The 27,651-nt window shown below is 49.6% G+C and overlaps 1 protein-coding gene across 1 annotated transcript; it reads left to right on the forward strand.

Annotated features, from left to right (window-relative positions):
- Positions 1-336: 336 nt before the first annotated feature.
- On the forward strand, positions 337-27,360 carry XG (Xg glycoprotein (Xg blood group)). Its single transcript, XM_064370964.1, has 8 exons — positions 337-735; positions 12,036-12,077; positions 13,376-13,399; positions 17,114-17,182; positions 21,111-21,173; positions 24,054-24,122; positions 26,605-26,762; positions 27,268-27,360. The coding sequence occupies exons 1-8, from the start codon at positions 675-677 to the stop codon at positions 27,358-27,360; spliced, it is 579 nt and encodes a 192-aa protein (XP_064227034.1). The 5' UTR covers positions 337-674.
- Positions 27,361-27,651: the final 291 nt, after the last annotated feature.

The raw sequence follows: 27,651 nt of genomic DNA on the forward strand, positions 1-27,651 counted from the left end.
AAGACACAAAAAGCCACGTGTCATCTGCTTTTCCTGAACAATGCCTCTGCTGAAATATTAGTTCTGCCAGTTACAAAGACCACTGAGGTCTGAGGATGATGAATGCCTCTTGGAAGTCGCTGAGTTTGTTAGGTATAAAAGCCAAGACTTCAGCTGAGCTCTGTGCACTGATGTGTGCGTTAATCTACGCTGGGTATCACTGTGCTGTCACGTCCTGCAGGAGGAGGGCTGCAGGCGGGCAGTGTCTTCCCTGGTTTCTGGGTTGGTGGCTTTGAACTTGCTGCAGCACCCACGCCCTCAGTGAGCAGAGTTGCCAAGCAGGTGTGCCAGCTTCCAGAAGCCCAAGATGCCCATTGGTGCTTGGTAACCTCCCCAGTTTCCCCATCCTCTGCGCTGCTGCAGATTGGTTGGGGCGGCCGGGGTAGGCTGGCTCCAAGACATGACTGAGCATGCACGCACTGGTCCCACAGGTTTTCAGCTGTGGAGTTTGGGATCTGGGAGCTGGGAGCCCATTTGTTTCTGGCAGTTCAGTTCATATTTTCCACTTGAAGACATCGCCTCCCTTCCTTCCAGGCTGGGAAACCAGAAGTCGACAGGAGGAGCGTGGAGAGGCTGGGTCTCACAGCCCGCCTGGTCGGGGATTCCGCTGAGGACTTTGCATCCTGAAGCAAAGCATGGAACCCTGGCGGGGACTCCACGGCCTGACAGTCCTGTGTTTGCTAATGCACGCCCGAGGTAAGAGGCTTCTGGCTTTGAGGGAGATCCCCACGTGGGATTACAAAGGAGACTAAGAGAGATGGGTGGCTGAGAGGGGAGGGAGAAGACTGGCTGCTCCAATTTGGGATTTGGGAGTTAGATCCACGAAGGCAGGTTGCTAGATGACAGCACTTAGATATTCACCGTATTTTCTGGTTTCAATCTGCGTGTCCCAAACCTTTAAAAAAATGGCCTATTTAGCTCCATGAACTAAGCACAACTGGGCGTGTGGGGAATGTAAATGATTTCCTTCTGATTTTAAAAATGAGTCCTGACCATTTCCATATGGCAAAAATAGAGTTGAAATGACTTTACCCCATGGGACAGATTACTAGAGATTCCTTTGCCTGAAAGGTTGCATTTGTTCAGATGTTTAAACCTTTTCATAAACACTGTCATTCCTTCTTGCAAATTAAAACCACCTGAAATGTTTACATCAAAAACTTCAGTATGAACCTGCAGGCTGGCTGTCCCACACTCCAAGATCAGAGTTTTTAGTGCCATGAGAGAAACTCTAACGAGCTCATAAAGTATAGGATTTGAATAACAACTGAGTAAGTTTCTCTGGTCATTTTAATGTGGCGATTCCGGAGAATGGAACACTCAGGCGAATCTCAAGAGTGAGACACCATCATTCTCAGCAAACTGACACAAGAACAGAAAACCAAACACCGCATGTTCTCACTCATAGATGGGTGTTGAACAATGAGAACACACGGACACAGGGAGGGGAGCATCACACACCGGGGCCTATTGGGGAGTGGGGAAATAGGGAAGGGATAGCAGGGGATGGGGAGACTGGGGAGGGATAGCAGGGGGTGGGGGTCTAGGGGAGGGATAGCAGGGGGTGGGGGGCTAGGGGAGGGATAGCAGGGGTGGGGGGATGGGGAGGGATAGCAGGGGGTGGGGAGCTAGGGGAGGGATGGCAGGGGGTGGGGGGCTAGGGGAGGGATGGCAGGGGGTGGGGGACTAGGGGAGGGATGGCAGGGGGTGGGGGGCTAGGGGAGGGATAGCAGGGGGCGGGGGGATGGGGAGGGATAGCAGGGAGTGAGGGGCTAGGGGAGGGATAGCAGGGGATGGGAGGCTAGGGGAGGGATAGCAGGGGGCGGGGAATGGGGAGGGATAGCATTAGGAGAAATACCTAATGTAGGTGATGGGGGGGATGGAGACAGCAAAGCACCAGGCAGGTGTATACCTATGTAACAATCCTGCATGTACCCCAGAACTTAAAGTATAATAAAAAATATATTTAAAAAAAAAAAATTTACCTCTGGAAAAGAAAGAACAAGAGAGCCAATAAAAACTTGAGGAATTTGTTGAACAAAGAAAGAGAGAGAGAGAGAAGTATTTCTGTTCGGAATTAAACAACGTCATTCAGATGCTCCGGAAGCAGCACTTCCTGTTTATCCTGCTGAAGGATTTGGAAGTCATGAAGGTAGGAGTCTGCTCTTTATGGGCGGAGGCACTGCCGGGATAAACAGATCCTGGTGTACGTCGTCTATGGTCTGCATCAATACTCTTGTATGATTCCTTGCTGTCTTGAGATCTCAGCTAGTAACTGGACAGCACAGCAATGCATTCATTAGCTTCTGTTTACAGGGAGACGTTGAACAGTGAACCCACCTTCCCAGAAAAGCACTTCCAGGAGCGTATTATCATTCACAGTAAGAGCCAAAGGTTAACCATAGACCCTCGGGCAAGTCGCCTTCTACAAAGTGTAGCGTACACACAGCTCCCGCCTTACGATGGCTCCATTTAAGATGTTTCGACTTTACAATAGTGCAGAACTGGTAAGCATTCAGCAGAAACTGAAACTACTGTCAGTACCCATACAACTTTTTTCCTTTTTTTTTTGGAGACGGAATGTCACTCTGTTGCCCAGGCTGGAGTGCAGTGGCGCAATCTCAGTTCACTGCAACCTCCACCTCCTGGATTCAGGTGATTCTCCTGTCTCAGCCTCCCTAGTAGCGGGGATTACAGGTGCCTGCCACCACGCCCAGCTAACTTTTGTGTTTTTAGTAGAGACAGGGTTTCACCATGTTGGCCAGGCTGGTCAGGAACTCTTGACCTCAGGTGATCCACCCGCCTCAGCCTCCCGAAGTGCTGGGATCATAGATGTGAGCCGTCACGCCCGGCCCATACAATCATTCTATTTTTCAGTTTCAGTACAATATTCACTATATTACATGAGAGCTGCAACACCTCATTATAAAGTAGAGTTTGTGCTGGATGATTTGTCCGACTCTTGGCTAATGGAAGTGTTCTGAGCACGTTCAAGGCAGGTAAGGCTAAGCCGCAGTGTTTGGGAGGGTAGTGGAATTAAATGCAGTTATGACAGAAGTTGTTTTCTTTCCTTAAATGTGTTTTAATTTTTTTGAGGGAGGGTCTCCATGTGTCACCCAGACTGCAGTGTAGTGGTTCCATCATAGCTGACTGCAGCCCTCACCCCAGGGGTTCAAACAAACCTCCCACCTCGGCCTCCAGAGTAGCTGGTAGTACAGGCATTGGCCACCACGCCTGACCATTTTTTAAAATTTTCTGTAGAGACAGGACCTCACTATGTTGTCCAGGCTGGTTTTGACATTACAAATGTGAGCCCCCACACCCTATCCTGTGCTAAATTCTTTGAATGACAGCAGCACTTCTTATGCACTTTGCATGTTTATTAACTTAGTTGATTGTCCCTCAGCCCGATGACGGGAGTGTCGTGCTCGACGTCATTTTACGGATGGTGTATTAGTCAGCATTCTCTAGAGGGACAGAACTAATGGAATCAATGTATAGAGAGAGGGGATTTTATTAAGTATTAAGTCACATGATCACAAGGCCCCACAGTAGGCCGTGTGCTGGGTAAGGAGGAAGGAGAGCCAGTCCAGGTTCCAAAACTGGTTAAGAACTTGGAGTCTGATGTTTGAGGGCTTGTCCAGCACAGCAGAAAGATGGAGGCCTGGAGACTGGGCCGCTCTCTCTTTCGACATTTTCCTGCCCGTTTATATCCTGGCCACGCTGACAGCTGATTAGACGGTGCCCGCCCAGATTAAGGGTGGGTCCGCCCCTTCCAGGCCACCGTCTCAAATGTTAATGTCCTTTCGCAACACCCTCACAGCCACACACAGGATCAAGACTTTGCATCCTTCATTCCAATCCAGTTGACATTCAATATTAACCATCACAGATGGGTAAACTGGGGCACTGAGGATTTGGACGGGGGCAGCTGGCCGCAGATTCTCAGCTGTCTTGCATGTCTCTCTGGGAAGGCTCCCTATGAGCATCCTTCTCTATCCCAAGGCTTGTCTTTGAAAATCAGAATCGTTCCTTCTCCAAGAGTTACATGAAGGGAGTCCGGACCCAGACCACAAGACAGGCTTCTTGGAACTTGCGCAAGAAAGAATTCAGGGCGAATGGTAAAGTGAAAACGACTTTGTTAGGAGAGTAAAGGAATAGATGGCCACTCCACAGCCAGAGCGGCCCCAAGGGCTGCTGGCGGCCTGCTTTTATGCTTATTTCTCGATGATATGCTAAGCAAGGCGTGCATTATGCATGCCTCCCCTTTTTAGACCGTGCAGAATTCCTGACGCTGCCATGGCATTTGCCAGTGCCACGGCGCTGATGGGACTGTAACAGTGAGGACATCCAGGGGGCACTCTCGTCACTCTTGGGCAGCTTCTTCACTCAACCTGTTTTATCAGCAAAGTCTTTATGACCCGTGTCTTGTGCAGACCGTCAATCTCGTCCTTCGCCCTCTGGGAATGCAGCCCAGTAGGTCTCAGCCTTATATTACTCAGCCCCTATTCAAGGTGGAGTCGCTCTGGTTCCAGTGCCTCTGACACAAGGAACGCCCCATAGGGAGGCCGCAGGAGGGACAGGAAAGGCAGTGAGGTCTGGATCGGGGCACTTCTGTGTAAATGAGATGACGTGCACGCAGCAGCCGGGTGTGTCCTGGGTAATGAGTTACATGCATAGATGACACTGTTACATCTCCGGCCATCACTAGCTAGAGATGGGGCACATTTGCAAGACCCCAGAAACATTCTGCAAGGCTGGTGGGAGGATTGCTACAAAGCACTTCAGGAAACAGAGTATTGAGAGTATTGGTCAGGATAAATAGTTAATACACGTGGGGCTTCATACCTCGCTGGTGAGTGGACAGGTGCACCTCACCACCGTGGCACGTGTATACCTATGTAACAAGCCTGCACATCCTGCACACGTATCCCGGAACTTAATATAAAACAAAGGAAACAGAGTATTGTTAATGGTTAATATACTGTAAAAAATATTGTAATTACTAAATTATCAATACAAAACCAGATAATAACAATATGGCTTATTTCTAATGAATAGAGGTTGACATTCTAGCAGCCCACATTTCAGTTGTCTTTAATTGGTATTTGCTGTCAAATCCAGAGGGTTATGAAGGGAAACGCCACACGATCTGGTCTTCTAACAGCTGAGAAAACCAGAAGGTGAAATCCCGCAGGGCAGTGTATGAAATGTCATTTATTGAGGGGAAAAAAAGAAAATTGTAGGGTTTGATAGAAGAAATAGGTTACTACTGTTTGGTAGATTCATAGGGTGACGTTAGCTTACAACAATCTATTGTATATTTCAAAATTGAAGAATGAGAGTGGTTCTAATATGAAGAAAAGGCCAATGTTTAAGGTGGATGGATATTCCAAGCATGCTGATTTGACCTTTACGAATTATATAAATGTATTGAACTATGAGGTGTACCCTGAAGCCGTGTACAGCTGTTATGCATCAATTAAAAATAAATTAAAAGAAAGGGGTATATGTCCAGGACAGTCTCTTCCAACTCTGTTGTACATCGTGCTCAGATGGGAAACCAGGGAGTTCCCTGATTCCCCTCACAGGATGTGTGGCACGGATGGGTTCATCTGTTCGACCACCGCACACTGAAATCTCTTACCAGAGGCAGAGCTTTCAGATGGGCAGATGCATCAGCAGGGCGAGTATTTTTGAAATAGAACCAATAACATACATTTCTATCTAACTCTATATGTACCTGTATCTCTATTGGTCTTTCATCTAAGAAATGTACCTATCTGTTTATCATCTATCCATCTATCTCTTTGTCTATCTGTCTGTTATCCATGCATCTGTTCATCCATCTGTATCTCCAATATCTACCTTCAATATCTATCTATCACGTATCCCATCTACCTATCTATTGACCTATCTATCTAAAATACGTTTGTTTTCCTTACTCGTGAGGCTGAGGGAGACAGATCACTTGGGCCCAGGAGTTCGAGGCTGCGGTGAGCTGATTACACCACTACACTGCAGCCTCAGTGCAGAGCTAGACTTTGTCAGAAGGAGGAGGAAGAGAAGGAGGAAGAAGAAGGAGGAGGAGAAGGAGGACAAGGAGGAGGAGGAGAAGGAGGAGGAGGAAGAAGAAAGAGGAGGAGGAGAAGGAGGAGGAGGAGGAGGAGGAGGAGGAGGAGGAGGAAGAAGAAAGGAGGAGGAGAAGGAGAAGTAAGAGGATGAGGAGAAGGAGGAGGAGAAGGAGGAGGAGGGGGGGAAGGAGGAGGGGGAGGAGAAGTAAGAGGATGAGGAGAAGGAGGAGGAGGAGGGGAAGGAGGAGGAGGAGGAGGAGGAGAAGGAGGAGGAGGAAGAAGAAGGAGAAGGAGGAGGAGGAGAAGGAGGAGAAGGAGGAGGAGAAGGAATGGAGGAAGAAGAAGGAGGACGAGGAGGAGGAGAAGGAGGAGGAGGAGGAAGAAGAAGGAGGAGGAGGAGGAGGAAAGGGAAGGAGACGAGGAAGAAGAGGAAGAGAAAGAGGAAGAAGCAAAAGCAGAAGAATGAAAAAGAACGGAAGGAAGGAAGGAAGCAAGTGAGGGAGGGGAAAGAAGAAAGAAAGAAAAAGAAAGAGAGAAACGTGCATTTCAACCTAAGAACATTTCTTTAAACCTGAATGAATGCCTCCTGAGATTTTTTTAAATATTTTCTTATTTTATTATAATCACAATAAAGCATAATTATAGCCCCACACAGACCTGCTGACCCAGAATCTGCATTTGGCCAGATTCTGGGCTGATTCTCACACCCTGTAGGGTCTGCGAGGCATTTGGGCAGATGTCCTGAGGCAGATACTGCAATGGCTGTGTGAACCTGGCGCTCCACAGATCTGTGCTAGAAGCCTGTGTTTTTCATCCAAGGCCCGGGACTGGGATGACTTCCAGAGTCATCACGTAACAGTCGGTGGGTTTCTATATATTAATGACAATTCCTCCATGCTGAAGAACGTCTAGTTTTGCAAAGCTCTTTCCCCAAGCTGTCTACCTTTGGGAGGCCGAGGCGCGCGATCGCCGGAGGTCAGGAGTTCGAGACTAGCCTGGCCAACATGGCGAAACCCCATCTCTACTGAAAATACAAAATATTATCAGGGTATGGTGCTGGTGTGTGCTTATAATTCCAGCTACTCGGAAGGCTGAGGTGAGAGAATTGCTTGAACCCAGGAGGTGGAGGTTGCAATGAGCTGAGATTGCACCATAGCACTGCAGTGAGCAGAGACTGTACCCCTGCACTCCAGCCTGGGCAATTGAGCGAGACTCTGCCTAAAAAAAAAAAATTAAGGGAGGTATTGTTGAGGGCGTGGGCCAGGTACGCGATGTGGCTGAGATGAAACTGCAGATCCCCAAACCCGGGCTGTGTGCACTGAACCGGGCTGTCCAATGGCATGTCCATTGCAGCTGACTACGTCCCGTGGTTTCAATCTGTCGTGAGCCAAATCGTACCCTCCTCATTTTTATAAATGGAAGCCCGCAGGACCTCCAATCGCGACTGTGTTTGCAGACAGGGTCTTTACAGAGGCGATTCAGGTAAAATGAGGTCACAGGTGGAGCCCTGCTCCAGCTGGACTACGGGCCTTATAAAAAGAAGAGATGAGGACACTGACACACACAGAGGGACGACCACGTGGGGACTCAGGGAGAAGACGGCATCCACAAGCCAAGGACAGAGGCCTCAGGAGGAGCCAGCCCGCCCACACCTGGATCTCGCCCTTCCAGCCTCCAGGACTGTGGGAGAATCAGCGTCTACTGTTTAAGCTGCCTGGCCTGTGGGACTTTGCTACGGCAGCCCCAGCAGACAAACACATTCCTATTCCAATGAGTGAGTTATCTCTGTTAAGGGCTGAGTTGTGTACCTCCGAAATTTACATATTGAAGGCCTAATCCCAGGACCTCAGAACGTGACTGTGTTTAGAGAGAGGGTCTCTAGACGGGTGAGAAGGGTACAATGAGGTCTTTATAAAAAGAGGAGGCGAAGACACAGACACACACAGAGGGACGACCCTGTGAGGACACGGGGAGAAGACGGTGTCTGCAAGCCCAGGAGAGAGACCTCAGGAGGAGCCGGCCCTGCCCACACCTGGATCTCACACCTCCTGCCTCCAGGACTGCGGGAGAATCAAGGCTGTTGTTTAAGCTGCCTGCCCAGTCTGTGGGATTTTATTGTAGCAGCTCTGGGAAGCCATTGCCTAGTCTCTGTCCTGCAAAGTGAGATGTATGGATCTGCAGCCTCAACGTCCCCCAGGAGCTGATGAGAAACACTGTGTCCTCGGCCTGGCCAGACCTGCTGAAGCATAGTCCGCGTGTCACCCAGGTCCTGAGGAACCCATGTGCACACGCCACTCGGGGGAGACTGGATTGTCTGTCTAGACTCCTCTTGGCCTCTTGGAGCAGTGGTCCTTCCTGCTGGGTGTGGGGGCGGGACCCTTTCTGGGATGCGGGTCTTAGGACACCCAGACCAGGCAGGTCAGGGAATTTCCCTGTGGCCAGTCTTGATACAGATAGGATGGAGGGAAAGTTAGAGTCCTGTTTTTAGGTTTTGTGGCTGGCTTTGGGGGAAAGGCATTCTTGTTTCTAGGACCCGCCTGGGGGAAGAGAGATTCTAGTTCCTATAGTGCCTCAGGGGAGAATGGGACTCAGACACAGGAGGGCTGGAAAAGTTCTGAGAGCAACTTCTGCTTCCGAGGCTGCTGAGGCCTGCACTTGGGGTATGGTTTCCTGAGCCCGAACAACTTGTAGGTCTGAATCCACGTAAAGAATGCGGGCAGCAGGCGAAGTCCAGTAAGAAGCATCTTTGAATCCAGCAGGGGTTTGGTGCCTGTGGGCTACAGAAGAACGCCTCCAAGCCGACATCTTGTGGTTTTGCTCTGGAGGGTCCCAAGGGCAGCTTTACTGGGGGCTCCTCTGTCACGCGCGGCCTTCCCACCCACCCACAGGAGCCATTTAATCGACATCTCCAGGACACCAGCAACCGAGGACCAATGTCATAGACCCAGCAGAAAATGAGGATCCCAGAACACGAGGATTTGATTGAAAGCCGATGAGTTCACTGAAGCAAATCGGCGAAGCAAATCGGAAACACATCTCCTGTTCCTGCCCTGTCTTATGTTCCCAGTGGAAAATGAACCCCAGGAAAGCAAAAGCGTCACGTGCACCTCCTGACCTTGGAGCCAGACACCCCGGAGTCAGCGTGGTCTACCTGGGACGTCTCCCAGCCCATGAGGACCCCAGCCGTGGCTTTGCTGCAACCTGCCTGGAGAGGAGAGAGGACGGGGGCCCCGCCTGTGAGATAGATTTCCTGCCTGGCGGGCAGGACTGGAGACTCTCTCAGTGCCCAGGCCGCCTGACGCTGCCAGAGTCCGCCCGATTTATGTAACGAGGGCTGGGTGTGACCGACAATGGCCTCGTGTGTGTGAGTCACACATGCAGCAACTTCTGGCTGCAGTGCAACCCCTGAAACCTAGCAAAGCCCCAAACCACCCTCCTCCACTTTCTCTGTGACACTCCACCCCGTACAATTCCTGCCACCACCCAGGGCCGTCCAGAGCATCTCAAAGTTGAAGGAGCCTCCTCTGCAACCTGGCCCCCTGCTGCAGGGTGAACAGAGCTGCCACCTGCCTGGTTTATGCAACCGCATTTCACAGAGGAGGGGCTGGGAGGGGAGAGAGAACACCGAGGCACCTTTGGTTATTTAGGGAAATAGGAGGGAGGGGCCGGGTGCACAGACAGGAGGAGATTGTAAAGTGGTTGCTTAGCGGATACCTGGAATTGCTGGGTTGGCCTGAGATACAACACAGTGAAGGATATTGGTCAACAGTGAACGGGGACTGGAGTTCTCAGGGTGCGTCCATAGCCGAGATGCTGAACTCCGGGGTCCTAGACAGGTGTCTCGACTGGAACTGCTGACAGCCTTGGAGGGGAAATATCTCACGGATCCAGGAGGCTGACGTGGCTCCTGTCCTGCAGCCCAGTCTCAGCAGCTTGGACAATGATGACCAAGACAGCTGGAGGAGGCCGGGCGCAGTGGCTCACGCCTGTAATCCCAGCACTTTGGGCGGCCGAGGCAGGCAGATCACTTGGGGTCAGGAGTTCGAGACCAGCCTGGCCAACATGGTGAAACCCCATCTCTACTAACAATACAAAAGTTTGTTGGACATGGTGGCGCATGCAGTTGTAATGCCAGCTACTCAGGGGACTGAGGCAAGAGAATTGTTTGAACCCAGAAGGTGGAGGTTGCAGTGGGCCGAGATTGTGCCATTGCACTCTAGCCTGGGTGACAGAGCGAGAGTCCGTCTAAAAAAACGAACATACAAAAAAAAAATACAGAGAGAGCTGGAGGAAGCAAAGAAGACCCGGGTCGTTCTTAAAGGTGAGCCTGTAGCCATCACTGGCAGCAGAGAACGTCATCTGAGAGGTTGGAAGGGAACGGCTGTGTGGGACCAGGGGCAGCTGCTGTGTGCACTCCTGCCTGGGGATACACCTTCTGCTCGGAGAGGCCCTCATCACCTCCACAAGGGGCCGCAAAGCCTGCCCTGGCGGCATCTGGCTGGAGCCATGCCACAGGCTGTACGAATCTATGTTGTAGCCCTTGAACCTTCCCCCAGAGCAAGCAACACCCAGGCAGACAGATTTCTGGGAGGGAGACAGACATCGGAGGCGGAGGAGACCCAGCACCGACGGCTTACCTGGTTCCCCCAGGCTTAGCCTCCTCCAGGGCTTAGTGTCTGAGCAAGAGGTTGTTTCCCCTGGACAATTCTGCAGATTCTGACTGTGCTCCTGCCTTGTCCTGAACCTCCCGGAAGCTCAGGTTCTTCCTTTGGGAAATGTGCATGCTGGTGATAACAACATCCTCGGGTGGGCAGATGAGCTGCTTGGATGCCTGGTATTACTGCAACAGAACTCAATGCATAGGGAGCGCTGATTCAATGCCCTCCCGCCTGCATCCTCTACCTCCTGATAAGTTCTCTGGTGGTGGTTTCTCTACAGGGGTAGTACTGGCAGGGGGCAAGGGAGGAACAAAAGGCAAGGTGTGCATATATATCAGTGGGAGGGACCCTTCATCCTCACGAATTCTGCAGTGTGTTTTCAATGATGAGTCACAAAGGTGGGAATGTTCTCCTCTCTGCCGCAGACACATTCATTAGGTTAACTGCTTTTGGATCAGGTGGGAACCTCAGCTTGTGCACACAGGTTGCTTCCTGACCCTGTATTTGTCAGTATAGGCTGGCTGCTGTAACAAACAGCCCCGAAAGAATTAAAAGTTTATCTCTTGTTTGTGTTGCAGCCAGGTGCGGTGGCAAAGGTGTCCTCTGCTCCATACACTCTCTCAAGGATCCAGGGTCCGCATATTGTTCTGCTTCACCTTTTCCTAGGGCAGCCCCTCTCAACCTAGATTCTCTGTGTGTGTGTGTGTGAGAGAGAATGAGTGTGTGTGTGTGTGTGTGTGTGTTTATGTATGGGGGAAATGCCAGTCCTAAGCTGTGAGTGGAACGGTCCAGGAGAGAAGTCTATGTGCTCGGAGAGAGGCTTCCTTCAAAGTTCCCTGGCCATGAGCAGGAATAAAATACTGGCATGGGCTGCAATGTGGATGCAACTCAAAAGCCTCATGCTCAGTGAAAGAAGCCAGGCACAAAATACCACACATTGTAGGATTCTATTTATACGAAATTTGCAGAACAGGCGATTCATGGAACAGGCGATCCAACAGAAGGTGGATTAGTCGTTGTCAGGGGCTGGGGAGGCAGCAGAGGAAGTGACTGCTGAGTGGGGACAGGGGTCTTCCTTTGGGAGAGAAGTATGTTCTGGGAGTAGATGGAGGTGGTGGTTGCATCTTCCACATAGCTCATGGTTAGTCGTAGTGCTCTGGCGACCCTGGGCTTGCAGGAGGAGGGAAGCAGCGTGAGGTGAGGAATGAGGGGGATTCTGGCCTTTCCATCACGGTGTGACTTATGCCCTGTTTGCTCCCAATAGGTCAAAGAGACTTTGACTTGGCAGACGCCCTTGATGACCCTGGTAAGTGCCAGTATTTCAAGGGGAGCCTTCTCCTTTCAGCTTGAGTCTAATAGCATCAGCTGCGTAGTGACTTTGGAGTTGGGTTGGGCCGGTGTTTGGAATTTCTTGGTGTTGAGATGTCTTTTCTTCACAGGAGATTACAGACGCCTTGAGACAAACTTTTACACACTCTCTAAAAGTCTCAGACTCATTTCTTGGTAGGTCTGTGCTTCTGAAGCCTGTAGTTTAGAAGTATGCTGGTATTTTATTATTTTATTTTATTTTATTTTTTATTGAGATGGGAGTCTTGCTCTGTTGCCCAGGATGGAGTGCTGTGGTGCAATCATAGCTTACCATACAGCTTTGACTTCCTGGCTCAAACAGTCCTCCCACCTCAGCCTCCCAAGTAGCTGGAACTACAGGTGTGTGCTCCCATGCCCAGCTAATTTTTTTGATTTTTTGTAGAGACGGAATCTCACTACGTTGCCCAGGCTGGCCTCAAACTCCTGGGCTCAAGCAATCCTTAAGTTCCCACAGCCTGATCTGAATCTATGGCCCCCAATCTCCCCTCCCAGAGCACACTTCTTCTCCATTCTCCCATCAGCTTCTCTGCTCACCTTCACTTACAGAGCTGCCAGTGAAAGTGAGCGCTCCCGACCTGAGGTCCACATCCACACGATCCATGTTTGCTGAATGAATACATTCGTGAATGAAGGAAAGTGAGAAAAGCTGTCATTCTAGAAGCTGCTCTTGCCGCCCTCCCTGCCCCGCCTACCGTCCGGCTCTGTGGTGGCTCTGGCCATCCTGTGGGCAGCCTCACAGCCTCGAGGGCAGATTGGTTTTGAATGGATTTTAAGGGCATTTCCTTGCTTTCTTTCCCGAATATACCATGGAATTTGTGTCCATTGCTTTGTCGTTTACTTTTTATATTTCATCGGGGTGTTAATGGCCTTTTTTTTTTTTTTTTTTTTGAGATGGAGTCTCACACTGTCACCCAGGCTGGAGTGTAGTGGCGCGATCTTCGCTCACTGCAGCAACCTCCATCTCCCAGGTTCAAGTGATTCTCCTGCAGCAGCCTCCCAAGTAGCTGGGACTACAGGCGCCTGACACCGTACCCGGCTAATTTTTTGTATTTTTAGTAGAAACAAGGTTTCACTATGTTGGCCAGGCTCGTCTTGAACTCCTGACAGTGTGATCTGCCCATTTCGGCCTCCCAAACTGCTGGGATTACTGGTGTGAGCCACAGTGCCCGGCCCTTTCTTTGTGCTTGTGATGAATCTTCAATGCATATTGCATTTATTTTCTCTCTTTGTTCACAGAACCCACCAAGAAGCCAAACTCAGGTGAGTGACTCTTCGGCTGGGAGAAACTGAGGCAACGTCCTTGAACAGATGCTTATGGCTGGATGCTTGAGGATGTTTTACAGATATTAAGAGCAAAACGTGGTGATTGGGGAAATGCAGATTACAACCACACTGAAGCAGCACTGGGATGGCTAAAATCGAAAATGGAAAATAACAAGTGTTGACAAGGATGTAAGGAAACTGGAATGCTTGTACATGACTGGTGGGAGTCTAAAATGGTACAGCCACTGTGAACAAATACTTTCGTGGATCCTTAAAATGTTAAATACAGAGTTATTCTATGAACCAGCAATTCCACTCCTAGGTGTATACTCAAAATAATTGAAAACAGGTGTTGCAAGAACAACTTGTACACAAATGTTCACAGCAGCACTATTCATTATAGCTAAATGGTAGAAATAACTCACATGTTCATCAGTGGAAGGAATGGATAAACAAAACGTGGTCCACCCACACAATGGAGTATTATTTAGCCCTGAAGAGGAGTGAAGCACTGATCATTGCTACAAAGTGGTTGAACCTCAAAAACATTTTGCAAAGAGAAAGAAACCAGACACATGTAAGATCACATAGCGGATATTTTTATGAATATGAAATTTAAAGAATAGGCAAATCCCTAGGACCCAAAGTAGTGTTGTGACTGCCAGTAGCTGGAGGGAAAAGGAGAGTGACTGCTCGATGAACTCCAGGTCTCCTTTCATGGTGGCTGCACAATGTTATGAATGTTCTAAATGCCCCCGAAGTGTTCACTTTTAGATGGTTAATTTATGTGTAAATTTCACCTCATTTTATTTATTTATTTTTCAATTAAAAAGGTAACTTTTGGTCCAGGGCAGTGGCTTACGCCTGTAATCCTAGCACTTTGGGAGGCCAAGGTGGTTGATTACCTGAGGTCAGAAATTCAAGATCAACCTGGCCAACATGGCAAAAACCCATCTCTAATTAAATATACAAAAATTAGCCAGGCATGATGGCATGCACCTGTAGTCCCAGCTACTCAGGAAGCTGAGGCTGGAGAATCACTTGAACACAGGAGATGGAGGTTGCAGTGAACCAAGATCATGCCACTGCACTCCAGCCTGAGTGACAGAGCGAGATCCTGTCTCAAAAGAAAAAAAAAATGAAAGCCATAGCTGAGAGACAGAGAAACTGAGCAATGCATAGGTTCAGAAGGGCTGGAAACAGTGACTAAATTGTGTCTTGGCATTTGAGAGAGGTTGCAGCTATAAAACAATGAAAGAAGAAACCAAATTCTACGTAGGCAGGATTGAGCCCGTTGGCTCTTCTTGTGGATGATATGTGATCAACTGTCAACCTCATGCAATCCTTTCACCCAGGTTGGAGTGCAGTGGTGCGATCTTGTCTCACTGCAACCTTTTCCTCCTGGGTTCAAGCAATTCTTGTGCCTCAGCTGGGACTACAGGCATGTGCCATCACGCCCCGCTAATTTTTGTATTTTTAGTAGAGACAGGTTTTAACCATGTTGCCCAGGCTGATTTCAAACTCCTCCCAAAGTGCTGGGATTACAGGCGTGAGCCACCGCTCCCTGCCTGAAATATTTTCAATACAAGCATAACCTTGCCTGTAGTCCCAGCTACTCAGGAGGCTGAGGCACAAGAATCGCTTGAGCTCGGGAGGTGGAGTTTGCAGTCAGTGGAGATCGCGCCATTGGATCTACAGATGTGGAAATTCTGGTTAGAGAGCACAAATTGTGGATACATAGCTCCTACCCCAAAACAGAAGGATGGCAAGAAAAAAAAAAGAAAATGGAGGAGAGCGACTATGAGGCAACTAAGAGGGATATGATCATTCCATTTGCTGCAAAGAAAAATTCAAAGAAGACGGAATCACACAGTTGACCAAAATGGATGAAACAAGTCTACTGGGTTGGGCAGCGGCGGTGCCCTGGGAGCCGAGAGAGACAGGGATGGTGCTGGTTTCAGATAAGATAGTTGTGCAGGGACTTGAAAGGGAAAAGGGGAATGGGTTGTGGGGACCTGGGGAGCTGGACTTCTGCCTTGGGGGTGGGCAGGTGTAGGGTCCAGCCCTACGAGGCTCTGTGAGCTCCTCCCTGCTGGTTCCAAGACGAGAAATTGTAGAAATAAAAGGCACAAGACATGGAGATTGAGAAAAGAGAGTTTGGGCCCGGGGGTCCACAGCTACCCAGATCGCGGAGACCAGCAGTGGCCCCGAATACCGGGACGCCCTGACTTTTATTGAGTTGCAAATCTGGGGGCAGGGAAGGTAGGGCGTAGGTAGGGCGTGGTCTTGGTGGTCGGTGACTAGGGACAGGGTAAAACAGGGCGTGGCATGCAGGTGGGGCTCAGGAATTTTGCACCCCAAGTGAGATAAGGAGCATAATTCATCAGCACTTTTTCCATACTTGTCAAGAAATAACAAGGTCACTAAGATTTATGTTACTATTATTAATTCATATCTTCTAAGAAAAGAGGAAGCAGGTGCAGAAGCAGAACTTGACAGTAGCCATGGAACGTGACCGCTGAAGCGCAGCACCACAGAGACAGTTAAGTCCCCGGAGGTCCGCGGGCCTCCCGGACGGCGGTCGGGCTTACCACGGGAGCTTGGAGAAGCGGACTTTTCTCCTCACGGCCCTGAGGAAGGAGATGTCTCGGCCATCTGGGACATCTTCCCTAGCTGGCTGAACAGCAGGCGCTTTCACAGCGCTGACACTGTCGCACAGCCGAGGCGCCCTCCAGCAGCCCTTATGCGGGCGTGACAGAGGACTTAGAGCACCTTGCCTTAGGGTCATTCATTTCACGATGTCACCCCAGGTTCACACTTCCGACCTGAGACGCATTAGTAAAAGAATAAAGATCACCTATAAATAACTACGATCCCATATGAATAACTAATAACTACTAACTACTGTTATATTTCTAGTTACTTTCTTCTTCATTATTTATAGGGAAACAGGCTGAGGCCTTCTGCTCCTGCCTCCACACTTATGGGGTCTTTTCCCTGCAGGCAGGGGGTTAGGAGCCTGCCTGTGGTGATGGCGAAGCCCGCGGCGGGTGCCTAGTTGATGGGCCAAGAGGAGCCGTCAGGAGAGAAGGAAAAGCCCCAAGTCTCCTTCAGCCTTGCTTCAGGACTCGGGGCAGGACAGGACATGGTGGTGGAGGATTCTGAGCAGGGGACGGCCTGGGTGGGAGCGGGACAGAAGGAGAGCTGGAGGGGGACGTGGTGACAGGCGACGCTGGCTCATCCAGGAAGGACGGCCAGGAGGGAGGAGAGGGAAAGGGGCGTGCAAAGGTCCAGAGGCAGGAGCAATGGGAACATCCAGGGAAGGAGGGAAGGGCACGGGATTGTGAGACGGGGCACCCCGAGAGAGGGGTCCAGGCCGCAGGCAGACACCATAGCCTGAGCTGCACCCCAGCTCACGGTCAGCCCTGGGAGGGCTTTGAGCAGAAGAGGGCAAGCGCCCACACTATGAGGCCACCCTGCCACCGTCCTGGGCCCTGCACATGCCTCCTGCAGGCTGGGCGGCCACCAACAAGGTCATTTAATGCCTGGTGCCTGTGGGCATCCTGCCAAGAGCCCGTGGGCATCCTGCCAAGAGCCCATTGGCATCGAACGCTCTCCTCCAAAACCTGCCCCAGTGCCCCCAACGCGGACCTGCTGTGAAGGGGACCTCTGGAGAGGACGCGTTAGCAATGCCATGTGCTCCACCCACAGGGTACTTCAATGATGGGGACCGCAATGACGGACACTACCCTCCCAGGCCCAGGCCCAGGCCACCTGCAGGTAGGTGCTGAGCCTCTCCAGGCGGGACATGTGGATTTGCTCAGGGAGGGTGGTGAGAGGCCTGAGGTTCGGGAGAGAGGGACGCCCAGTCCCGGGGCAAAGTTGGTCACGGGTGGACGATAGGCTGGTGCAGGGGCTGACGGAGAAGGCCCGGTGGCTGCATCGGTGGCGTCACGGTCTGGGCATCTGTCCGCCTCTCCGGGCTGGTGGACGGGATGGAAACAAAATGAACAGATTCAGGCTCCATGCAAACACGTGTGAGCATCTCTGCTTAGACTCCACATGCGGAAGTGTGGCTGTCTGTGCCTCGACACAGCTTCATGCACACGCGTGCTTAGCCACCTCCATCTGTGCGTACACGAATGTTCGCACATCGATTATTTGTGTCTCTATATGCTTTAAATATACATAAACACATTTACATATGCATGTATATGGGTTTTTTCATGTGTGTGCATACATGCTTTTGTATATCTACACTACGTAGATACCTTTCAGTTTTCACATGTATATTCCTGACTTTATATATATGCTTATATATATCTTTACATATGTACATGTTTTATATGTGTTTATTTATCTTTATGATTATATGCACATATATGCTTTTTATATATTTATGTATCTATATGTATTTCTTTTAATATATCTTTATTTTTTAATATGTTTATGTATATTTTTAAATACATATGCATTTTATGTACATTTTTATATTTTATGTGTTTTATATAAATATATATCTTTACATATATAATTAAACATATGCCTTTATTTATATATATCATTATATGTGTACATATATACCTTTATATATGCTTTTATATATTATGTATATATTTATATATGTATGTGTATATCTTTATACGTTATATATATATAGACCTTTATGTGGATATACTTTCACATGTGTTATACACATAACTTTATATATACATGTGTATACATATTTATGTAGGTATACAAATGTCTTTCTATATGTATATAAATATCTTTATAACTCTATATACAACTTATATATGTATAAATATCATATATAAGTATATATTTTATACGTGTGTATATGCAAACTTTATTTTACTCATTTTCTTTTTCTGATATGAAGTCTTGCTCTGTCACCCAGGCTGGAGTGCAGTGGCCCAATCTCGGCTCACTGCAACCTCCGCCTCCCGGGTTCAAGCGATTCTCCTGCCTCAGCCTTCTGAGTAGCTGGGATGACAAGAGCCTGCCACTACGCCTGGCTAATTTTTGTATTTTTAGTAGAGATGGAGTTTCACCATGTTGGCCAGGCTGGTCTCGAACTCCTGACATTGTGATCCACTCACCTTGGCGTCCCAAAGTGCTGGGATTACCGGCGTGAGCCACTGCGCCCGGTCCCCTAGCCCTCGTCTTGAAAGTAACAAGACAGGCATGGATTCTGTTTGATGCAGCTGTTATGGGGTGAATTATGTCTCCTGGCAAATTCATACGATGAAGTCCTGACCCCGAGTTTCCTCAGAATGTGACTGTCTTTGGAGATGGGACCTTCAAGGAGGAGATTCAGATAAAATGAGGTCACTAGGGTGGGTCCTGATCCAATAGGACTGGTGTCCTAGTTAGAGGGGTGAGGACACAGACACACACAGAGGACACAGGGAGAAGACGGCGTCTCCAAGCCCAGGAGAGAGGCCTCAGGAGTAAGCCCAGGAATGAATGCAGTCGGAGGTTCTGTGTGTGACTGGACGAGGGGAAGCTCACAGAGGAAGTCATTTTGAGGGCAGGACAGGCTGAGAGACGTCCTGAACCAAGCCACGAACGCGGCTCCTGAGCTCCGGGCAGTGTCTTCTGCCCTGGAAACCAAAGCTCCCTCGTGTCTGGTCCCCACTCCTCTGTTTGGCCCCCAGGCTTCCATAATCCCCACAGCTGTTTCATTTTAGAGGCCTCGAAAGAGAGTCTAGGCCAGGCATAGTGGCTCACACCTGGAATCCCAGCACTTTCTGAGGCCGATGCGGGTGGATCATCTGAAGTCAGGAGTTCAAGACCAGCCTGACCAACATGGTAAAACCCTGTCTCTACTGAAACTACAAAAATTACACGGGCATGGTGCTGTGCACCTGTAATCCCAGCTACTCTGTAGGTTAAGGCAGGAGAATTGCCTGAACCTGGGAGGAGGAGGTGGCAGGGAGCTGAGATTGCACCATTGCACTCCAGCCTGGGCAACAGAGCAAGACTCCGTCTCATAAAAAAAGGAAAAAGTAGAATCCAGGCAGAACATGGTGGTCCACGCCTGTAGTCCCAGCTATACTCAGAAGACTGAGGCAGGAGGATCACTTGAGCCCAGGAGGTGGAGGCTGCAGTGAGCTATGATTGCACCAGTGCACTCCAGCCTGAGCAACAGAGTGAGAAAGTTTCTAGAGAAAGAGAAAGAAAAAGAGAAAGAAACTATTCGGAGAAATGACAAACCAGTCATTCTCAGCCCAGATTTCCAGTGTTCTGATGTCTGTGCTGAAGAAGGACTTTGAGAACAACATGGATGGGTTTTTTGTGAATTAATTTCATCTCGACCCAATGTGGGTAAGCACTTGCCAGGTACTGGGAGTGCCAGGTACAGGAATATAAAATGGGTACAGAAAATAGTTTCTAGCCCAGCAACAAAAAGGTACTGGAGATACAGACTCACATTGTGCAAAGAACTCGCATCGATTATTTCATTTTGACTGCTTCAATAGGATCAAGGGACATTTAAGCTGGGGCAGGAGGGATGAGCTAATGCTTTTCCAGGTGACAAGTGGGTTCTTCAAATATTTAGGGAGTGTGTAAAGTGATGGACAGGGAACAGGAGGGAGGTCATGGCAGAAAGAATGTCACCTGCAACAGTCCTGGGGCAGTGCTGGATAAGGTGGCTCACTCCCGTAATCCCAGCACTTTGGGAGGCCGAGGCAGGCGGATCAGCTGAGGTAAGGAGTTTGAGATCAGCTTGACCAACATAGTGAAACCCATCTCTACTAAAAATAGAAAAATTAGCCGGGCGTGGTGGCGGGCGCCTGTAATCGCAGCTACTCGGGAGGCTGAGGCAGGAGAATGGCTTGAATTCAGGAGGCAGAAGTTTCAGTGAGCCGAGATCACGCCACTGCACTGCAGCCTGGGTGACAGAGCAAGCCTCCATCTTAAAAAAAATAAAATAAAGAAGAGTCTCTGGGAGACAAAGCTCATAGTAAACTTCACAAACGTGCAAAAGTCATTGCAAAAGTTTTAAGAAATTTAAATGAAGCCGGGCTCAGTGTGGCTGATCCCTAGGCTCTTAGCCCTTTGGGATGACAGGACAGGAAGATTGCTTGAGGCCGGGAATTTGAGACCAGCCTGGGCAACATAGCAAGACCCTGTCTCCACAAAAATTAACAAAGTTAGCTAAACATGGTGCTGTGCACCTGTAGTCTGAGCTACATGGGCGGCTGAGGTGGGAGGATCGTTTGAGTCCAGGAGGTCGAGGCTGCAGGAGCTGCGATTGCCCCACTGCACTCCAGCCTGGGCCACGGAGCAGGACCCTGTCTCAAAACAAGAACCAAATTCAAATGAAAGGGTGTGAACCAGCAAGATGGAAATATGACACACTAGCAAAGGGTCAGACGCTTTCATCCTCATACTGGTGACTGACTTCTATAACAGTGGTGGCATTTGTAATAGCCCTAAACAGGGAAACGTCAACAGAAGACTTTCTGCCCTGTTAATCTCAGAGATCCGCAGATTCCTTGCTGGAAGCGCCAGTGGGGTAAGCGTAGAGTACACAGTGAAAGTGTTTTTTAATTGTGAGCTCTGAAATAGTGTTGTGAATATTGTCTAAATGATTAATAAGCTCTGTGAAGGGGATGGGCAGTGACAGCTTTTCTGTTTATAGATGGTAGCTACCTGAAATATGTCGTTATGTTTCTAAAATCATCCTGTTTTCCAACAGTTATCTACCCAACGCTGAAGCCACGCCCTCAGCCCCAGCCTGGCAATTCCGGCAACAGTGGAGGTAATGAGTAGTATTTATTTATTTATTTTACTATTTTATTTTATTATTTACTTTGGAAACAGGGTCTCGCTCTTTTGCCCTCGCCGGCATGAAGTGATGTGATCGCAGCCTCGGTCTCCTGGGTTCAAGTCATCTTCCTCCCTCAGCCTTTCAAGTAGCTGGGACTACAGATGCACACCACCATACACAACTCTTTTTAATTTGTTTTTTCAGAGACAGGATCTCGCTATGTGGTCCAAGCTAGTCTTGAACTCCTCGTCTCAAACAATACTCTCCCTCAGCCTCCCAAAATGCTGAGATTTCAAGCGCTAGCTATGGTGGCCCAGCCTAGTAATAAGTATTAAAACAATTTTATAAGTGTTTTGGGCCAGGCACCGTGGCTCAAGCGTGTAATCCCAGCACTTTGGCAAGAGAAGGCAGGCAGATCACTCGAGGCCAGGAATTCGACAGCAGCCTGGAAAACATAGTGAAACTTTGCCTTTATTAAAAATACAAAAATTAGCCAGGGATGGTGGTGTACACCTGTAATCACAGCCACTTGACAGGCTGAGGCAGGCGAATCTCTTGAACCTGGTAGGTGGAATTCTGTCGGAGCTGCAGTGAGCTGAGATCATGCCATTGTACTCCAGCCTGGGCAACAGAGTGAGACTCCATCTCAAAAATAAATAAAAATGAAAATTAAAAATCTGTTTTAGCAACATCCCTGTTTTTATTATTGTTTTGAGACAGGGACTTACTGGGTTGCCCAGGCTAAAATACAGTGGTAGGATCACAGCTCACTGCAGCCTCCACCTCCTGGGCTCAAGCAATCCTCCCACCTCAGCCCCCTGAGTAGCTGGGACTACAGGCACACAGCACCCCACCTGGCTAATTTTTCCTTCGTGGTTGTTGTTGTTTGTTTGTGTGTTTAGGGACAGGGTCTCGCTATGTTGCCCAGGCTGGTCACAAACTCCTGGCCTTAAGTGATCCTCCTGCTTTGACCTCGCAAAGTGCTGGGGTTACCGACGTAAGCCACTGCGCCCAGCCCTAGGAAACAGCCTTTTAAGCCAAGTGCAATGGCTCTTGCACTCCCCAGAACCTTTGTGCCTGCTACCGGGACTTCAGCTTCACAGGCCTGTGCCACTGCAGGATCCGATTAGAGGCACTCACTTGCCCGCTGGAGAGTCCTTGCTGAGGGAGCGTTCCTGCTGAAGCAAAGCACAAGCAGCACCCTGCGTTTTGCATTTTATACATTTTCTTTTCTTTCTTCCTTCTTTCTTTCTTTCTTTCTTTCTCTTTGTTTCTTACTTTCTTTCTTTCTAACAGTCTCTGTGCTACTCAGGCTGAAATGCGGTGTGATCATAGCTCACTGCAGCCTCCAATTCCTGGGCTCAGCCTACTGCAGACAGGACTACAGGGGAAAGCCGCCACACTCAGCTCATTTTTTTGTTGAGACAGGGGGGTCTTACCATTTTGTCCTGGCTGGTCTCCAACTCCCGGCACCAAGCAATCCTCCGGACTCCACCGCCCAACAAGCTGCGCCTCTAGGCGTGAGTCACAGCAGCTGCCTTGGCTTTCACGTGTTTCATAAACCGACTCAGCATTTTCCTACCCCAGAGTGACGGTGGTGCACGTGAGCATGGATTTCTTGTAGACGCCCAGAGACCTAGTTACTTCTCTATGCGCCAATCTTGGAGAGGAAAGGTGGAGTGCCAGGCTTAATTAGGAGTCCAGGAACCACACGAGGAAGGTCTCCGAGGCTCTCATTTGAGCCTGCAGTAGCTGAGTCTATGGCAGAGGCCGTCAGACGGCGGAGGCCCACGTCAATGCGGCAGTGGGACGTTTGTGAGGGCCGCAAGGACGTTGTAGGAATTGAGGCTTGTGGGCGGCCTTCGGTCTTGAGAGAGCTCTTGGGCGGAGTCTCAGGGCTCTGGGATCTTCTCCGTCTTCCACGTACCTCTTTATTTTTTGGGGAGGAAGCAGGTAGGTCTCGTGTCGGGGCAGCAAGGAGCAGGAAGAAATGGCTGAAACAAGCCTACTGGGGCGGGCAGCGGCGGTGCCCTGGACGCCGACACACAGAGGGATGGTGCACGTTTCAGACAAAACAGTTGAGCAGGAACTTGAAAGGGAAAGGGGGAGTGTGTTGTGGAGACCTGGGGAATCGGCCAGTGCCAACACCGGGGGCAGGGGTGGGCAGGGGGTTAGGAGCCTGCCTGTGGTGATGGCGAAGCCCGCGGCGGGTGCCTAGTTGATGGGCCAAGAGGAGCCGTCAGGAGAGAAGGAAAAGCCCCAAGTCTCCTTCAGCCTTGCTTCAGGACTCGGGGCAGGACAGGACATGGTGGTGGAGGATTCTGAGCAGGGGACGGCCTGGGTGGGAGCGGGACAGAAGGAGAGCTGGAGGGGGACGTGGTGACAGGCGACGCTGGCTCATCCAGGAAGGACGGCCAGGAGGGAGGAGAGGGAAAGGGGCGTGCAAAGGTCCAGAGGCAGGAGCAATGGGAACATCCAGGGAAGGAGGGAAGGGCACGGGATTGTGAGACGGGGCACCCCGAGAGAGGGGTCCAGGCCGCAGGCAGACACCATAGCCTGAGCTGCACCCCAGCTCACGGTCAGCCCTGGGAGGGCTTTGAGGAGAAGAGGGCAAGCGACCACACTATGAGGCCACCCTGCCACCGTCCTGGGCCCTGCACATGCCTCCTGCAGGCTGGGCGGCCACCCACAAGGTCATTTAATGCCTGGTGCCTGTGGGCATCCTGCCAAGAGCCCGTGGGCATCCTGCCAAGAGCCCATTGGCATCGAACGCTCTCCTCCAAAACCTGCCCCAGTGCCCCCAACGCGGACCTGCTGTGAAGGGGACCTCTGGAGAGGACGCGTTAGCAATGCCATGTGCTCCACCCACAGGGTACTTCAATGATGGGGACCGCAATGACGGACACTACCCTCCCAGGCCCAGGCCCAGGCCACCTGCAGGTAGGTGCTGAGCCTCTCCAGGTGGGACACGTGGATTTGCTCAGGGAGGGTGGTGAGAGGCCTGAGCTTCGGGAGAGAGGGACGCCCAGTCCCGGGGCAAAGTTGGTCACGGGTGGACAATAGGCTGGTGCAGGGGCTGACGGAGAAGGCCCCGGGGCTGCATCGGAGGCGTCGCGGACTGGACATCTGTCCGCCTCTCCGGGCTGGTGGACGGGATGGAAACAAAATGAACAGATTCAGGCTCCATGGAAACACGTGTGAGCATCTCTGCTTAGACTCCACATGCGGAAGTGTGGCTGTCTGTGCCTCGACACAGCTTCATGCACACGCGTGCTTAGCCACCTCCATCTGTGCGTACACAAATGTTCGCACATCGATTATTTGTGTCTCTATATGCTTTAAATATACATAAACACATTTACATATGCATGTATATGGGTTTTTAATGTTTTTCTATATGTATATTTCTGACTTTATATACATGCTTATGTATCTTTATACATATATGTGTTTTATATTTGTGTATGTCTGTATATTTATATATCAATATAGGCTTTTATATATAATTATGTATCTATATATACATCTTTTAATATATCTTTTTATATTTTTAATATATCTTTACGTATATCTTTGAATACATATACATTTTATATACATTTTTATACTTTATGTGTATGTTATATAAATACACATCTTTACATATATAATTAAATATATCCCTTTACTTATACATATCTTCATATATGTACATATATACCTTTATGGATATATGCTTTTATATGTGTATGTGTATATTTATCACTTTTATATGTACACATGGATATATCTTTATATGTGTGTACAAATTTCTTTATGTGCACTTACGCCTTTTTGTGTATATACCTTTATTTACATTATAAATATATATACACACTTTATATACACATGTGTATGTATCTTTATGTCGGTATATAAATGTCTTTATATATGTATACAAATATCTTTATATATCTGTATACAACTTTTATATAGGTATAAACACATAAGTATATGTTTTATGTGTGTGCATATGCATATTTTATTTTATTTCCTTTTTTTTTTTTGACCTGAAGTCTTACTCTATCACCCAGGCTGGAATACAGTGGCACACTCTCTAGTCACTGCAACCTCTGCCTCTCAGGTTCAAGTGATTCTCTTGCCTCAGCCTCCTGAGTAGCTGGGATGACAGGTGCCCTCCACCATGCCTGGCTAAATTTTGTATTTTTGGTAGAGATCGGGTTTCACCATGTTGGCCAGACTGGTCTTGTGCAAAACATCTCAAGCACCGGACTTAGGTTTTACAATAGTGACGTTATCCGCAGGAGCGATTTGGGGGGTTCAGACGCTTGGAGCCAGAGGCTGCATGACCCCTAAACCGTAATTTCTTTCTTTCTTTTTTTTTTTTGAGACAGAGTGTCGCTCTGTCGCCCACACTGGAGTGCAGTGACGTGATCTTGGCTCACTACATCCTCCGCCTCCTGGGTTCAAACAATTCTCCTGCCTTAGCCTCCCAAGTAACTGGGACTACAGACGCGCGCCATCACGCCCAGCTAAGTTATGTATTTTTATTAGAGACGGGCTTCCACCATACTGGTCAGCCTGGTCTCGAGCTCCTGACCTCAGGCAAGCCACCCGCCTCGGCCTCCCAGAGTGCTAGATTACAGGCGTGAGTCACTGCGCCCAGCACTAAAACATGATTTCTCATCGTGTAGCTAATCTGTTAGTTCTATAAAGGCAGATTGATCCCCACGCAAGGAGGAGGTGTTTTCAGGAAAAGGCTTTTATCAGTTTTGTTTCAGAGTCAAATCATGAACTGAATTTCCTCCTAAAGTTAGTTTGGCCTATGCCCAGGAATGAACAAGGACAGCTTAAGGGTTACAAGCACCATGGCGTCGGCCAGGTCTAACCTCTTTGGCTGTCATCACTGCCTCGGTTACGATTTTTGCAAAGGTGGTTTCGCCATGTTGCCCAGGCTGGTCTTGAACTGGGCTGAAGCGATCCTCCCACGTTGGCCTCGCTAAGTGCTGGAATCACAGGCCTGCACCACCACATCCGGCCCACCTTGGAGTGTGTTACATGAAGCGAGCCGTCCCCACATCCCTACAGCCTAGGAATGAGCCTTCTGTGGAAATCCTCTGTCTGTCATGGGCTGTTCAGGACGTGTTCTTTTGTTCTCTGGCATTAGAAAGAAATGACTCATCAAGCGGTTCTCCCGAGAGCCCTGATCATTTCCTGTTTTCCTGTGAAGTTAGTCTCAGGAGGTCTGCGCTGTGCCGTTTTTGGGGAGGCCATTATCTGGCTCCCGAATGGATCAGAGCGTACCGGTCAGGGTGCCGCTCTATCCCTGGGGCAAAACTGCAGGGCGCCGCGGCAGCACAGCCAGGTTGGGGGCATGATGCTTGTTTTCAAGGACGCCTGCGCTTCTCTTTCCGCCCGGACGCGTGCTCTCCGGCCCCCACAGAGCGAGGCTGTGAGTCAGCGCTGGGATTGGCATCAGCAGGAGACGCCTGCTGCGACGCCAGCCGCCGCCGCCGCCGCCGGGGCACGAGCCACCCGGCTTCTCCCCAGGGGCAGCAAAGCGCGTTAGGCGTGTTCCCGCCTCATCCGGAGCACTGCGGGGTGAGAGCTGACCTCGCCCGGCCTCCCTCCAGAGTGGGGAGAACGTGCTTCACTCGTTGTTTTTGAATGCTAATGGACAGCTTTCTCATACCCGCTGTTTCGGTCTGCGAAGCCTCTGCCATAGTAAAGTACTACGGTCAGGACTGCTGGCACAAGAGGGGCCTCCTCGGCCACAGACCTGGAGGCTGGGGGTCTGAGATCCACGTGTGGGCGGGGCCGGCTCCTCCTGAGGCCTCGCTCCTGGGCTTGGAGACGCCGGCTTCTCCCCGTGTCCTCACCGGGTCGTCCTGTGTGTGTGTGTCTGTGTGTGTGTGTGTGTGTGTGTGTGTCCTCACCGGGTCGTGCTCAGTGTGTGTGTGTGTGTGTGTGTCCTCACAGGGTCGTGCTCAGTGTGTGTGTGTGTGTCCTCACAGGGTCGTCCTCTCTGTGTGTGTCTGTGTGTGTGTCTGTGTGTGTGTGTGTGTCCTCATCGGGTCATCCTCTGTGTGTGTGTGTGTCCTCACAGGGTCGTGCTCAGTGTGTGTCTGTGTCCTCACCTCCTCTTCTTATCTCCTCTTCTCATAAGGACTATTGTGCTTTCGAGCAGGGCCCACCCTAGTGACCTCATTTTACTTTAATCACCTCTTTAAAGACCTTGTCTTCAAACACAGTCACAGTCCTGATCCCCTGGGGGTTAGGACTCACTCGACCTGTGAATTTGGCGGGGGATACAGTTCAGCCCATAGAACCCACTATTCATATAAGTAATTCCACTTCAAAATCAGCACAAAGCATTTTTTTTAAAAATCTCAAATCTTTTTTTAAAATCGCTTTTAACACATTAGAAATATAAAGAACTTTTTGGTTGTTGTTTTTTCTGAGACAAACTCTCACTCTGCAGCCCAGCCTG

Source organism: Aotus nancymaae, unplaced genomic scaffold (assembly GCF_030222135.1).
Source record: "Aotus nancymaae isolate 86718 unplaced genomic scaffold, 86718_ANA_hifiasm-v0.15.2.pri h1tg000111l, whole genome shotgun sequence".
Taxonomy (NCBI): Eukaryota; Metazoa; Chordata; class Mammalia; order Primates; family Aotidae; genus Aotus; species Aotus nancymaae.